We start from the raw sequence: 16,501 nt of genomic DNA, 5'->3' as shown, positions 1-16,501 counted from the left end.
GCTTCTTGTTTTAGTTTCTGTCTGTAGGCAGGGATCAGCAAAATGGAGTCGTGGTCAGCTTTTTCGAAAGGAGGGCGGGGCAGGGCCTTATGTGTCGCGGAAGTTAGAATAACAATGATCCAAGGTTTTGCCAGCCCTGGTTGCACAATCAATATGCTGATACAATTTAGGGAGTCTTGTTTTCAGATTAGCCTTGTTAAAATCCCCAACAACAATGAATGCAGCCTCAGGATGTATGGATTCCAGTTTGCAAAGAGTCAAATAAAGTTCGTTCAAAGCCATCGATGTGTCTGCTTGGGGGGGAATATATACGGCTGTGATTATAATCGAAGAGAATTCTCTTGGTAGATAATGCGGTCGACATTTGATTGTGAGGAATTCTAAATCAGGTGAACAGAAGGATTTGAGTTCCTGTATGTTTCTGTGATCACACCACGTCTCGTTAGCCATAAGGCATACGCCCCCGCCCCTCTTCTTACCAGAAAGATGTTTGTTTCTGTCGGCGCGATGCGTGGAGAAACTCGCTGGCTGCACCGACTCCGATAGCGTCTCTCCAGTGAGCCATGTTTCTGTGAAGCAAAGAACGTTACAGTCTCTGATGTCCCTCTGGAATGCTACCCTTGCTCGGATTTCATCAACCTTGTCGTCAAGAGACTGGACATTGGCGAGAAGAATGATTGGGAGTGGTGCACGATGTGCCCGTCTCCGGAGTCCACCAGAAGACCTCCTCGTTTCCCTCTTTTACGGAGTCGTTTTTTTGGGTCGCCAGCTGGGATCCATTCCGTTGTCCTGGTTGAAAGGCAGAACACAGGATCCGCTTTGCGGAAGTCATATTCTTGGTCGTACTGATGGTGAGTTGACGCTGATCTTATATTCAGTAGTTCTTCTCGACTGTATGTAATGAAACCTAAGATGACCTGGGGTACTAATGTAAGAAATAACACATAAAAAAACAAAAAACTGCATAGTTTCCTAGGAACGCGAAGCGAGGCGGCCATCTCTGTCGGCGCCAGAAGTGACCCAGAATCTCTCTTTCAAGGGCTTCCTGATAACTCTACTACTGCATTTTCTCTCCTGTAATTCCTCCATACATTTCTAGACAATCATTTCAACAGGATTCATACTGTAGCAAATGCTTTGTCCTGTGTAAGACTATTGTACTGGAGCCTAGGATGCTGTGTGTGTGTGCCCCAGAGACTTATGTAAGATGCCATGGGAGCGGGCCTAGGGAGACGTTGCCTGGAGAAATCTGTTCCTCACCCCATCCCGTCATGTCTTCCTACTGGCCAGTTAATGATGTCAAATTTAGTTAATATCCCCATTGATTTACATGTATTTCTACTGACCAGATTGGGACTCAACGTTCATCATTTTATATTGCGTCTCAAACCCTGCGTCAGGTCTAGCTCACCCTCTGCCGGGTTTAAAATAAACAGATGCATCTGATTTTCAGAGGAAATGGAAAGAGAGCCTGTGACTCGACTTCTCCTTTTGGACGTTAACAAGGCGACTCCCCATCTTAACTTCTCCTCCACATTTACTGGATTGGTTCAACAGTGCAGAAGAGAACCTCCCCCTCTTCTTTTTCTCCTCAGGACCAGAAAAAAAGCTACGACACCAAGGCATTTATTATACGCCTGCTACGTTGGGTTGAGTTATATAGGCCTCTACAGTAGACTATGACACTGATGGAACAACATTCCTCAACTAGATGTTGGAAAGGCATCTAACAAGCAAACAAAAAGCACATTGTTAAGTACAGTAGTATTGAAATGGCACATTAAGTACAGTAGTATTGATGGTTCTTCTCATTTGAGGGAGGTTTCTTTTCGTATCAAAGCTTATGTCGTATCGATTTCAAGCAATGGTTCAACTGCAACAGTCCTCTTTTCTTTTTTTTTTTGAACGCAGCCCTGATTTTGTCCCAGTCTGGTCGTTAGGCAACGTTTGTCAATGTAATCATGGTAGGTTATGCCTCCCATCAGCCCTCTCCAAATCCATACCAATGTAACGCATTTAATGAGCAAATTATTATCTTTTGATGAGGCCCCTATTAAAAATCTATGTAGGTGATAAAAGGCCGTGGTTTAATTTATCCCTCTTATTATTGTTATTGTGAAGATGTGGATGGATCAGCACCCACTTAGCTCTCAGATGGTGTTGCTGCTTATTCGCACACAAACGCGCCCACACACACAGACTAGAGGTGCCGGGGACAGAGAATGAAGCCAATTGATATGCTGGACACCAACATGTTGCAGATTTAACATTGTCCGACCTTTACAAGCTTTACACCCATTTAAGAATGCATTTAAGTACAAGTAAGCATTTTTACACACATTTCTAGACCCAATTGTTAACTATTCAACTGTATAGCCTTTGTAAGATGATTTCTTGAGAATAGATTTAGTAATGTTATGTTGACTCTGGTCTTGTGTCGAGTAGGAGTTTTATTTAATGCTTTCTTTTTATTTGGGCTGATCATAAAAGATTGAATGACCTTTTTTTTGTTTTCTTTTGTAGTTTTGAAGTAATAAAAGTTATCCACGAAAAATTATTGGATATGGTGGGTAAAGTACAGTAAGTAGACTGATCCGCTATCTGACAAGGTTTCAATATATATATATATACACAGTGTTTCACTGATTCGTTTGACTGACAGGACTTTGTCTTCTGCAGAGTACCCATCATGTTGGTGGGGAACAAGAAAGATCTACACATGGAACGGTATGACACACACACACACAGCTAGTCTTCCCAGAGGACAGTTGTTTTCATTTTCTTAAATTAGATTTAACAGGGATTTACTGTTCTGTCTTGCCGTTATGTTTGACTCTGTGGAGACCTGTTCAGCTGTCCGAGTGGAGAGAAAGTACATTGGTTCAGCAGAGGGTGCGGGGCTGGAATAAACCTTTACGACTTAATGTCCTGTCATTTTATGGGCCTGCCATATACGACTCCACATCTTTTGCACGGAGGGAGAAATTGCAACAAGCTCTGTCTCACTGCAGAAATAGATGTATAACCACATTCTCCAAACGTCAAATTTCTGTGTTTTTGTTTCTCCTGCTCTAGCATTCCATTTCTCCAAATGTTAAATTTTGAAGTTAAGGGTTAAGTTTAGTCACTCATTCTGAATGGTTAAGGTAAGGGTTAAAGTTTTGGATGGGGTACATTTTTTTAAAAGAAAACCAGTATCCACGACTGGGGTCGAACACTTACCCTTCTGATCCAGAGTCATGAGATTACACTTATCCACAACCCTCATACACAAGGTCCTGGCAAAACCCAATACTACTTGGTGGTAATAGCGCTCACTGTTGCCCCTAGTAGCCTGTTTTGAAGGCATGGATAGATGACTGCAAAATTTGACAATCTTGAAAGATCTCCCTGGAAATCCATCTCCCACTCAATGCCATTCCCTGGCTGTCCAGACTCCACTAAACTAGACTACTGGCCTGCTGGCACATTGACACTAGCTGGTAAACAGTAGTCCAGTCTGCTCTAAGCAGTCTTTGGCTCAGGCTCTGTTTTGGAGAAGGCAGGCAGGGTCAGTCAGTTAGTTAGGCCTAATTCCTAACATGAGAATGTAGAAAGTATGGGAGGAAAGTGGAGTGGTGGTGGTTATTGGAAGACGGTGTAATAATAGTTGTAGTTATAGGAAGACAGTCTAGTTGTGGTTGTAGGAAGACAGTCTAGTTGTGGTTGTAGGAAGACAGTCTAGTTGTGGTTGTAGGAAGACAGTCTAGTTGTGGTTGTAGGAAGACAGTCTAGTAGTGGTTGTAGGAAGACAGTCTAGTAGTGGTTGTAGGAAGACAGTCTAGTAGTGGTTGTAGGAAGACCGTCTAGTAGTGGTTAAAGGAGAGACAGTCTAGTAGTGGTTGTAGGAGAGACAGTCTAGTAGTGGTTGTAGGAGAGACAGTCTAGTAGTGGTTGTAGGAGAGACAGTCTAGTAGTGGTTGTAGGAGAGACAGTCTAGTAGTGGTTGTAGGAGAGACAGTCTAGTAGTGGTTGTAGGAGAGACAGTCTAGTAGTGGTTGTAGGAGAGACAGTCTAGTAGTGGTTGTAGGAGAGACAGTCTAGTAGTGGTTGTAGGAGAGACAGTCTAGTAGTGGTTGTAGGAGAGACAGTCTAGTAGTGGTTGTAGGAGAGACAGTCTAGTAGTGGTTGTAGGAGAGACAGTCTAGTTGTAGGAGAGACAGTCTAGTTGTATTTGTAGTTGTAGGAAGACAGTCAGTCTCGTTGTAGGAAGACAGTCTAGTAGTATTTGTAGTTGTAGGAAGACAGTCTAGTAGTATTTGTAGTTGTAGGAAGACAGTCTAGTAGTATTTGTAGTTGTAGGAAGACAGTCTAGTAGTATTTGTAGTTGTAGGAAGACAGTCAGTCTCGTTGTGGGAAGACAGTCAGTCTCGTTGTGGGAAGACAGTCAGTCTCGTTGTGGGAAGACAGTCAGTCTCGTTGTGGGAAGACAGTCAGTCTCGTTGTGGGAAGACAGTCAGTCTCGTTGTGGGAAGACAGTCAGTCTCGTTGTGGGAAGACAGTCAGTCTCGCTGTGGGAAGACAGTCAGTCTCGCTGTGGGAAGACAGTCAGTCTCGCTGTGGGAAGACAGTCAGTCTCGCTGTGGGAAGACAGTCAGTCTCGCTGTGGGAAGACAGTCAGTCTCGCTGTGGGAAGACAGTCAGTCTCGTAAGACAGTTCTCGCTGTGGGAAGACAGTCAGTCTCGCTGTGGGAAGACAGTCAGTCTCGCTGTGGGAAGACAGTCAGTCTCGCTGTGGGAAGACAGTCAGTCTCGCTGTGGGAAGACAGTCAGTCTCGCTGTGGGAAGACAGTCTAGTAGTGGTTGTGGGAAGACTGTCTAGTAGTGGTTGTGGGAAGACTGTCTAGTTGTAGGTGTGGGAAGACTGTCTAGTTGTAGGTGTGGGAAGACTGTCTAGTTGTAGGTGTGGGAAGACTGTCTAGTTGTAGGTGTGGGAAGACTGTCTAGTTGTAGGTGTGGGAAGACTGTCTAGTTGTAGGTGTGGGAAGACTGTCTCGTAGTTGTAGGAAGACAGTGTAGCAGTAGTATTTTTGTCTACTGTCTCTTACCAGGGCTGAATAATATACTACACACTGTCTTCTGTCTTTTACCAGGCCTGTAGTATAGTGTAGTACACACTGCCAGCCTGATGCTTTTCTGAAAATGGGTCACTCACTCATCGCTCTACGTCTTTCCTCCTCCTTCCTTTTTTGTTTCTGCTTCCTCTTCCCTACTCTCCCTCTCAGTCATTCCCAGAATAAACAGGAAATGGGGCACAGCCACCTCAAAGCAGTAAATGTTGTCTGCCATTCCCTTCCTCATACACATGCTGGCCCCATTGAGGTGATACACACACGCTGGCCCCATTGAGGTGATGTACACATGCTGGCCCCATTGAGGTGATGCACACACGCTGGCCCCATTGAGGTGATGTACACACGCTGGCCCCATTGAGGTGATGTACACACGCTGGCCCCATTGAGGTGATGTACACACGCTGGCCCCATTGAGGTGATGTACACACGCTGGCCCCATTGAGGTGATGTACACACGCTGGCCCCATTGAGGTGATGCACACACGCTGGCCCCATTGAGGTGATGCACACACGCTGGCCCCATTGAGGTGATGCACACACGCTGGCCCCATTGAGGTGATGCACACACGCTGGCCCCATTGAGGTGATGCACACACGCTGGCCCCATTGAGGTGATGCACACACGCTGGCCCCATTGAGGTGATGCACACACGCTGGCCCCATTGAGGTGATGCACACACGCTGGCCCCATTGAGGTGATGCACACGCTGGCCCCATTGAGGTGATGCACACACGCTGGCCCCATTGAGGTGATGCACACACGCTGGCCCCATTGAGGTGATGCACACACGCTGGCCCCATTGAGGTGATGCTGGCCCCATTGAGGTGATGCACACACGCTGGCCCCATTGAGGTGATGCACACACGCTGGCCCCATTGAGGTGATGCACACACGCTGGCCCCATTGAGGTGATGCACACACGCTGGCCCCATTGAGGTGATGCACACACGCTGGCCCCATTGAGGTGATGCACACACGCTGGCCCCATTGAGGTGATGCACACACGCTGGCCCCATTGAGGTGATGCACACACGCTGGCCCCATTGAGGTGATGCACACACGCTGGCCCCATTGAGGTGATGCACACACGCTGGCCCCATTGAGGTGATGCACACACGCTGGCCCCATTGAGGTGATGCACACACGCTGGCCCCATTGAGGTGATGCACACACGCTGGCCCCATTGAGGTGATGCACACACGCTGGCCCCATTGAGGTGATGCACACACGCTGGCCCCATTGAGGTGATGCACACACGCTGGCCCCATTGAGGTGATGCACACACGCTGGCCCCATTGAGGTGATGAGCTGGCCCCATTGATGCACACACGCTGGCCCCATTGAGGTGATGCACACACGCTGGCCCCATTGAGGTGATGCACACACGCTGGCCCCATTGAGGTGATGCACACACGCTGGCCCCATTGAGGTGATGCACACACGCTGGCCCCATTGAGGTGATGCACACACGCTGGCCCCATTGAGGTGATGCACACACGCTGGCCCCATTGAGGTGATGATGCACACACGCTGGCCCCATTGAGGTGATGCACACACGCTGGCCCCATTGAGGTGATGCACACACGCTGGCCCCATTGAGGTGATGCACACACGCTGGCCCCATTGAGGTGATGCACACACGCTGGCCCCATTGAGGTGATGCACACACGCTGGCCCCATTGAGGTGATGCACACACGCTGGCCCCATTGAGGTGATGCACACACGCTGGCCCCATTGAGGTGATGCACACACGCTGGCCCCATTGAGGTGATGCACACACGCTGGGCCCCATTGAGGTGATGCACACACGCTGGCCCCATTGAGGGATGCACACACGCTGGCCCCATTGAGGTGATGCGCTGGCCCCATTGAGGTGATGCACACACGCTGGCCCCATTGAGGTGATGCACACACGCTGGCCCCATTGAGGTGATGCACACACGCTGGCCCCATTGAGGTGATGCACACACGCTGGCCCCATTGAGGTGATGCACACACGCTGGCCCCATTGAGGTGATGCACACACGCTGGCCCCATTGAGGTGATGTACACACGCTGGCCCCATTGAGGTGATGTACGCTGCATTGAGATTATTCATGTTCTTCTCAGTGTGGAGTGAGGTTGTGAACTGCCCATTGAACGCCCACCCAGACACACAGCCACACAGGAGCCTAGTAGACTGTGTTAGTCCACTAAAGTAATCAAGGCATTACTGATCACTTCCCCATCTCTCTTCTTCCTGTCTCGAGGGCAGTGAAAGGCTTGCTCTGGGCGAAGTGAGAACTGGCTGGACCTCTTTAATGAATCAATAACTCCAGGCTATTAAATCACAGGAGTGGATGGGAGTGAAGGGGTTTACACCCCTGAGCTATGTAGCTTTGGGCTCGGCTGAAGACTCATGCGATGCAGTTAGGATCAGTGGGGAAAAGGGGATGTTATCTTAGTATTGTGATGCTGTCTTTTCAGTTAGTCGGCGTGGTGTATAAATAACCTGGTATTACCGCCACACCGGCGGTCACAAGTCATGAAGGCAGTCAAATTTCACATGACCATTTAGTCACGGTAATTAGGTTTCTCTAAGCTCTGACACTGCTGCTGGCCGTTAGTAGCCTACCAAACTTGCTAACAGCCTGGTACTCAGCACACAATTGTCCTTCTAATCACTCTGACATCAATACAAATGTATTTGAAAATCTAATCAAACACTTCATGAGAGCTCATGTTGCACAACATTTCTATAGGCTATGCAATTGCAGAAGAAACAGAGTGATGGCCTCTATTAAAAAGATGAGGATCCCATCTTTCTATAGGCTAGGCCTACTATATTTATTTTTCAACTTTCCTAATATTAAGCACGTTGTTTATATTTATAACAGGAGTATAGCCTACCTGGCTGGCATGAAGAAAAAAACAACACTGGGAAATGTATCCTCCAATCACATGTATTTTTTTCCACTGCGCCTGTTTTGATACAGGTGAATGATAATGGTCCATTCTAAATCAAAACATATTTTAAACATATATTATTTAGTATATGTAAAGACCAGATTAAATCAAGATTAGTGTGATGAGTGACAATATTAGCATATCACTTGTTAATGATGCCCAGCGTAAGGCAAGAAACAATGTCTTAAAAAAAACAACCTTTTTCTCATCATATTCACACACCTCATGTAGCCTAACCCATAGGCCTGTATGTTTTAATAAGGTTTGTATCACAACTAAAGCGGCCAAATAACTTCTTTAAAATTAAGCACATGAATCCGCTTTCCAAGGGTTATAAGAGCCTGACTGGCATACATAAGCAGTTCGTGAGTTTCAAGTTTGGGGAATATAATTTTCCCCAACTTTATAATAAAAGCATTACATGCATAATTGCATTTGTGGTCAGCCAGGAGTAGTGGTTGTAGGAGAGACAGTGGAAGCCAGGAGATGCTAAATGTGTTTATGTTAACTAACGGTGAATTACCGTGAGACTCAGTTATTTGTTTGACAATCACCGGCTGACAATTTTGTGACCGCCACATCCCTAGCTGCGACCATAGGAGTTGACTATATAGCACAAACAGATCTGGGACCAGGGTAGTGTTGAGAAATAGCGTAGCGAGCCTACTCTGTAGCTTATAGGCCCCAATTCAGACATAGGAAATGACACCTTTCTTACGCACGCCTTTCCTAAGCTCTTATCAGTAGTTGGTATTTAGACGTTGCAGGTGTGGTTCCCTTGAGCTCTGAACACATTTTAATTCAAACACTGAAAACCCACTTGCTGGCCAACATATTTTCTTGTGGAGTTTTCATTAAATAGGGTTTTCAGGACCTTTATCTAAGGCCATCCCTTTAAATTTGGTGTACGTTTTTTATTACATTTTTCTCTACAGGCTAACTAGAATATCTGTAGAGAATGATTCAGAATAAAGGGATCAATGAAAGAAAGTCATCTAATATATGCATATTCGTCTCTGTCTCAGGTAGATTTCATAATACTCTTATCTTGTAGATTTTAGGCAGTTTTATGGTTAGGTCATGACAACTGACACAACTTGTCATAACCTGTTATAATATGATCATAACACTGTCATGACATATTTAAACCTGTTGTGACATTGTTTTATGGCTGGTTATGACACCTACGTACTGTATGTGTCAAAACCCACAAAACCACACAGGGCAAAACATTCCCTTACACCATAGCCTACGTGTCAACAATATGTTTATGATAAATTGATATATATATCTTTTTAATTGACCATATTGAATTATAATTGTAATTACGCACACATTGATGTCAGACATGCACCTACCCCAATGCTCTGTTGCTGATGACTGGGATGAATGCAGGAGCAGGACAAGACGCCCTCTTTTTGACTGATGACTGGGATGAATGCAGGAGCAGGACAAGACACCCTCTTTTTGACTGATGACTGGGATGAATACAGGAGCCTTGACAAGACGCCCTCTTTTTGACTGACTGGGATGAATACAGGAGCAGGACAAGACGCCCTCTTTTTGACTGGGATGAATACAGGAGCAGGACAAGACGCCCTCTTTTTGACTGACTGGGATGAATACAGGAGCAGGACAAGACACCCTCTTTTTGACTGATGACTGGGATGAATACAGGAGAGGGACAAGACGCCCTCTTTTTGACTGGGATGAATACAGGAGCAGGACAAGACGCCCTCTTTTTGACTGATGACTGGGATGAATACAGGAGCAGGACAAGACGCCCTCTTTTTGACTGGGATGAATACAGGAGCAGGACAAGACACCCTCTTTTTGACTGGGATGAATACAGGAGAGGGACAAGACGCCCTCTTTTTGACTGATGACTGGGATGAATACAGGAGAGGGACAAGACGCCCTCTTTTTGACTGATGACTGGGATGAATACAGGAGAGGGACAAGACGCCCTCTTTTTGACTGATGACTGGGATGAATACAGGAGAGGACAAGACGCCCTCTTTTGACTGGGATGAATACAGGAGCAGGACAAGACACCCTCTTTTGACTGATGACTGGGATGAATACAGGAGAGGGACAAGACGCCCCTCTTTTTGACTGGGATGAATACAGGAGCCTTGACAAGACACCCTTTTTGACTGATGACTGGGATGAATACAGGAGAGGGACAAGACGCCCTCTTTTTGACTGATGACTGGGATGAATACAGGAGAGGGACAAGACGCCCTCTTTTTGACTGATGACTGGGATGAATACAGGAGAGGGACAAGACGCCCTCTTTTTGACTGGGATGAATACAGGAGCAGGGCAAGACACCCTCTTTTTGACTGATGACTGGGATGAATACAGGAGCCTTGACAAGACACCCTCTTTTTGACTGATGACTGGGATGAATACAGGAGCAGGACAAGACACCCTCTTTTTGACTGGGATGAATACAGGAGCAGGACAAGACACCCTCTTTTTGACTGATGACTGGGATGAATACAGGAGAGGGACAAGACGCCCTCTTTTTGACTGGGATGAATACAGGAGCAGGACAAGACACCCTCTTTTTGACTGATGACTGGGATGAATACAGGAGCCTTGACAAGACACCCTCTTTTTGACTGATGACTGGGATGAATACAGGAGCCTTGACAAGACACCCTCTTTTTGACTGATGACTGGGATGAATACAGGAGAGGGACAAGACGCCCTCTTTTTGACTGATGACTGGGATGAATACAGGAGCAGGACAAGACGCCCTCTTTTTGACTGATGACTGGGATGAATACAGGAGCAGGACAAGACGCCCTCTTTTTGACTGATGACTGGGATGAATACAGGAGCAGGACAAGACACCCTCTTTTTGACTGATGACTGGGATGAATACAGGAGCCTTGACAAGACGCCCTCTTTTTGACTGACTGGGATGAATACAGGAGAGGGACAAGACGCCCTCTTTTTGACTGATGACTGGGATGAATACAGGAGAGGGACAAGACGCCCTCTTTTTGACTGATGACTGGGATGAATACAGGAGAGGACAAGACGCCCTCTTTTTGACTGATGACTGGGATGAATACAGGAGAGGGACAAGACGCCCTCTTTTGACTGATGACTGGGATGAATGCAGGAGCGGGACAAGACGCCCTCTTTTTGACTGATGACTGGGATGAATGCAGGAGCAGGACAAGACGCCCTCTTTTGACTGATGACTGGGATGAATACGGGAGAGGGACAAGACGCCCTCTTTTTGACTGGGATGAATACAGGAGAGGGACAAGACGCCCTCTTTTTGACTGGGATGAATGCAGGAGCAGGACAAGACGCCCTCTTTTTGACTGATGACTGGGATGAATACAGGAGAGGGACAAGACGCCCTCTTTTGACTGGGATGAATACAGGAGCAGGACAAGACACCCTCTTTTGACTGATGACTGGGATGAATACAGGAGAGGGACAAGACGCCCTCTTTTTGACTGGGATGAATACAGGAGCCTTGACAAGACACCCTCTTTTTGACTGATGACTGGGATGAATACAGGAGAGGGACAAGACGCCCTCTTTTTGACTGATGACTGGGATGAATACAGGAGAGGGACAAGACGCCCTCTTTTTGACTGATGACTGGGATGAATACAGGAGAGGGACAAGACGCCCTCTTTTGACTGGGATGAATACAGGAGCAGGGCAAGACACCCTCTTTTGACTGATGACTGGGATGAATACAGGAGCCTTGACAAGACACCCTCTTTTTGACTGATGACTGGGATGAATACAGGAGCAGGACAAGACACCCTCTTTTGACTGGGATGAATACAGGAGCAGGACAAGACACCCTCTTTTGACTGATGACTGGGATGAATACAGGAGAGGGACAAGACGCCCTCTTTTGACTGGGATGAATACAGGAGCAGGACAAGACACCCTCTTTTTGACTGATGACTGGGATGAATACAGGAGCCTTGACAAGACACCCTCTTTTGACTGATGACTGGGATGAATACAGGAGCCTTGACAAGACACCCTCTTTTTGACTGATGACTGGGATGAATACAGGAGAGGGACAAGACGCCCTCTTTTGACTGATGACTGGGATGAATACAGGAGCAGGACAAGACGCCCTCTTTTGACTGATGACTGGGATGAATACAGGAGCAGGACAAGACGCCCTCTTTTTGACTGATGACTGGGATGAATACAGGAGCAGGACAAGACACCCTCTTTTTGACTGATGACTGGGATGAATACAGGAGCCTTGACAAGACGCCCTCTTTTTGACTGACTGGGATGAATACAGGAGAGGGACAAGACGCCCTCTTTTTGACTGATGACTGGGATGAATACAGGAGAGGGACAAGACGCCCTCTTTTTGACTGATGACTGGGATGAATACAGGAGAGGGACAAGACGCCCTCTTTTTGACTGATGACTGGGATGAATACAGGAGAGGGACAAGACGCCCTCTTTTTGACTGATGACTGGGATGAATGCAGGAGCGGGACAAGACGCCCTCTTTTTGACTGATGACTGGGATGAATGCAGGAGCAGGACAAGACGCCCTCTTTTTGACTGATGACTGGGATGAATACGGGAGAGGGACAAGACGCCCTCTTTTGACTGGGATGAATACAGGAGAGGGACAAGACGCCCTCTTTTTGACTGGGATGAATGCAGGAGCAGGACAAGACGCCCTCTTTTTGACTGATGACTGGGATGAATACAGGAGAGGGACAAGACGCCCTCTTTTTGACTGGGATGAATACAGGAGCAGGACAAGACGCCCTCTTTTTGACTGATGACTGGGATGAATACAGGAGAGGGACAAGACGCCCTCTTTTTGACTGATGACTGGGATGAATACAGGAGCAGGACAAGACGCCCTCTTTTTGACTGATGACTGGGATGAATACAGGAGCCTTGACAAGACACCCTCTTTTTGACTGATGACTGGGATGAATACAGGAGCAGGACAAGACGCCCTCTTTTTGACTGATGACTGGGATGAATACAGGAGCAGGACAAGACACCCTCTTTTTGACTGGGATGAATACAGGAGCAGGACAAGACACCCTCTTTTTGACTGATGACTGGGATGAATACAGGAGAGGGACAAGACGCCCTCTTTTTGACTGATGACTGGGATGAATACAGGAGCAGGACAAGACGCCCTCTTTTTGACTGATGACTGGGATGAATACAGGAGCAGGACAAGACGCCCTCTTTTTGACTGGGATGAATACAGGAGCAGGACAAGACGCCCTGACTGATGACTGGGATGAATACAGGAGAGGGACAAGACGCCCTCTTTTTGACTGATGACTGGGATGAATACAGGAGAGGGACAAGACGCCCTCTTTTTGACTGGGATGAATACAGGAGCAGGACAAGACGCCCTCTTTTTGACTGATGACTGGGATGAATACAGGAGAGGGACAAGACGCCCTCTTTTTGACTGATGACTGGGATGAATACAGGAGAGGGACAAGACGCCCTCTTTTTGACTGATGACTGGGATGAATACAGGAGAGGGACAAGACGCCCTCTTTTGACTGATGACTGGGATGAATACAGGAGCAGGACAAGACGCCCTCTTTTGACTGGGATGAATACAGGAGCAGGACAAGACGCCCTCTTTTTGACTGGGATGAATACAGGAGCAGGACAAGACGCCCTCTTTTTGACTGATGACTGGGATGAATACAGGAGAGGGACAAGACGCCCTCTTTTTGACTGATGACTGGGATGAATACAGGAGCAGGACAAGACGCCCTCTTTTTGACTGGGATGAATACAGGAGCAGGACAAGACGCCCTCTTTTTGACTGATGACTGGGATGAATACAGGAGAGGGACAAGACGCCCTCTTTTTGACTGGGATGAATACAGGAGCAGGACAAGACGCCCTCTTTTTGACTGATGACTGGGATGAATACAGGAGCAGGACAAGACGCCCTCTTTTTGACTGATGACTGGGATGAATACAGGAGAGGGACAAGACACCCTCTTTTTGACTGGGATGAATACAGGAGCAGGACAAGACACCCTCTTTTTGACTGATGACTGGGATGAATACAGGAGCAGGACAAGACACCCTCTTTTTGACTGGGATGAATACAGGAGCAGGACAAGACACCCTCTTTTTGACTGGGATGAATACAGGAGCAGGACAAGACGCCCTCTTTTGACTGATGACTGGGATGAATACAGGAGCAGGACAAGACGCCCTCTTTTTGACTGATGACTGGGATGAATACAGGAGAGGGACAAGACACCCTCTTTTGACTGGGATGAATACAGGAGCAGGACAAGACACCCTCTTTTTGACTGGGATGAATACAGGAGCAGGACAAGACACCCTCTTTTTGACTGGGATGAATACAGGAGCAGGACAAGACGCCCTCTTTTTGACTGATGACTGGGATGAATACAGGAGCAGGACAAGACGCCCTCTTTTTGACTGATGACTGGGATGAATACAGGAGAGGGACAAGACGCCCAAGACTTTTTGACTGATGACTGGGATGAATACAGGAGAGGGACAAGACGCCCTCTTTTTGACTGATGACTGGGATGAATACAGGAGCAGGACAAGACGCCCTCTTTTGACTGATGACTGGGATGAATACAGGAGCAGGACAAGACGCCCTCTTTTTGACTGGGATGAATACAGGAGCAGGACAAGACGCCCTCTTTTTGACTGGGATGAATACAGGAGCAGGACAAGACGCCCTCTTTTTGACTGATGACTGGGATGAATACAGGAGAGGGACAAGACGCCCTCTTTTTGACTGATGACTGGGATGAATACAGGAGAGGGACAAGACGCCCTCTTTTTGACTGATGACTGGGATGAATACAGGAGAGGGACAAGACGCCCTCTTTTTGACTGATGACTGGGATGAATACAGGAGAGGGACAAGACGCCCTCTTTTTGACTGGGATGAATATAGGAGCAGGACAAGACGCCCTCTTTTTGACTGGGATGAATACAGGAGAGGGACAAGACACCCTCTTTTTGACTGATGACTGGGATGAATACAGGAGCAGGACAAGACACCCTCTTTTTGACTTGGATGAATACAGGAGCAGGACAAGACACCCTCTTTTTGACTGGGATGAATACAGGAGCAGGACAAGACGCCCTCTTTTTGACTGGGATGAATACAGGAGAGGGACAAGACACCCTCTTTTTGACTGATGACTGGGATGAATACAGGAGAGGGACAAGACGCCCTCTTTTTGACTGGGATGAATACAGGAGCAGGACAAGACGCCCTCTTTTTGACTGGGATGAATACAGGAGCAGGACAAGACGCCCTCTTTTTGACTGGGATGAATACAGGAGAGGGACAAGACACCCTCTTTTTGACTGATGACTGGGATGAATACAGGAGCAGGACAAGACACCCTCTTTTTGACTGGGATGAATACAGGAGCAGGACAAGACACCCTCTTTTTGACTGGGATGAATACAGGAGCAGGACAAGACACCCTCTTTTTGACTGGGATGAATACAGGAGCGGGACAAGACACCCTCTTTTTGACTGGGATGAATACAGGAGCAGGACAAGACACCCTCTTTTTGACTGGGATGAATACAGGAGCAGGACAAGACGCCCTCTTTTTGACTGGGATGAATACAGGAGAGGGACAAGACACCCTCTTTTTGACTGATGATTCTGATGATCCTAATGCTTCTTGACAGGGTCGTAAAGTGTATTTTCTACATGTTATTTAAAATATGATGAAAAGAAAACATGACGGTTAAGAATTCATAACAAAGGATTTTAGAAACAAACTTTCAAACGAAAGGATAAATGTGGGTTTTGACACTCTTATGTAGGTGTCATAGCCAGCCATGAAATAATGCAATTACATGTCAGAAGTGTAAATGCATGGGTCATGAGTGTTATGACCATGTTATTGTAGCTGTTATTACATATTATGACATGGTTATGACCGTGTTATAACACTGGGTGTCACGTATGAATCATAAACAGGTTTGGAGAGCCTTTAAGCACTAAATATATTGCTGAATAAAAAAATTAGTGGTTTGAGTCATCCTGAAAATTGGCATATTCAATCCATTTTTTTTTAAAGTGTACAATAGGGGTTGAACAATAGTCCTATAAAGCTACCCTAATCATGGAAGTGTATGACAACTGTCCAGTCGTTGTGAACCGTGCTCCAGGTTTAACCTGCTACTTGTGGTCTGAGTTCCATAATGATTCAAATAGGCTCCATGTCCCAAATGACAAATTATTGTATAACGTTAGACGATGATCCACTAATGCTAGAGACCCTCAGGAACAACTATACGGACGTATGGAAAGCAAGGTAAACAGAACTGAATGTAATAATGCAAAATGTAGGCTACACATTTAAGGAAATTAACATTTAAAGGGACAGTTATATATGTATGTGGGTATTACTG

General features: G+C 46.7%; 1 protein-coding gene across 4 annotated transcripts in view; it reads left to right on the top strand.

The window, feature by feature from the left end:
• Positions 1-16,501, top strand: part of LOC135522890 (GTP-binding protein Rheb) — a 41,956-nt gene that overhangs the window by 19,871 nt on the left and 5,584 nt on the right. For all 4 annotated transcript variants that reach the window (XM_064949562.1, XM_064949564.1, XM_064949563.1 and 1 more), the window contains exons 5-6: positions 2,524-2,580; positions 2,680-2,727. In XM_064949562.1, coding sequence (XP_064805634.1) covers positions 2,524-2,580; positions 2,680-2,727 — 105 coding nt within the window. The remainder of the gene's footprint in view (positions 1-2,523; positions 2,581-2,679; positions 2,728-16,501) is intronic.

This window comes from Oncorhynchus masou, chromosome 30 (genome assembly GCF_036934945.1).
Source record: "Oncorhynchus masou masou isolate Uvic2021 chromosome 30, UVic_Omas_1.1, whole genome shotgun sequence".
Lineage (NCBI taxonomy): Eukaryota > Metazoa > Chordata > Actinopteri > Salmoniformes > Salmonidae > Oncorhynchus > Oncorhynchus masou.
The sequence above is the reverse complement of the archived record's forward strand: the minus strand, read 5'-3'. Positions and strand labels throughout refer to the sequence as shown.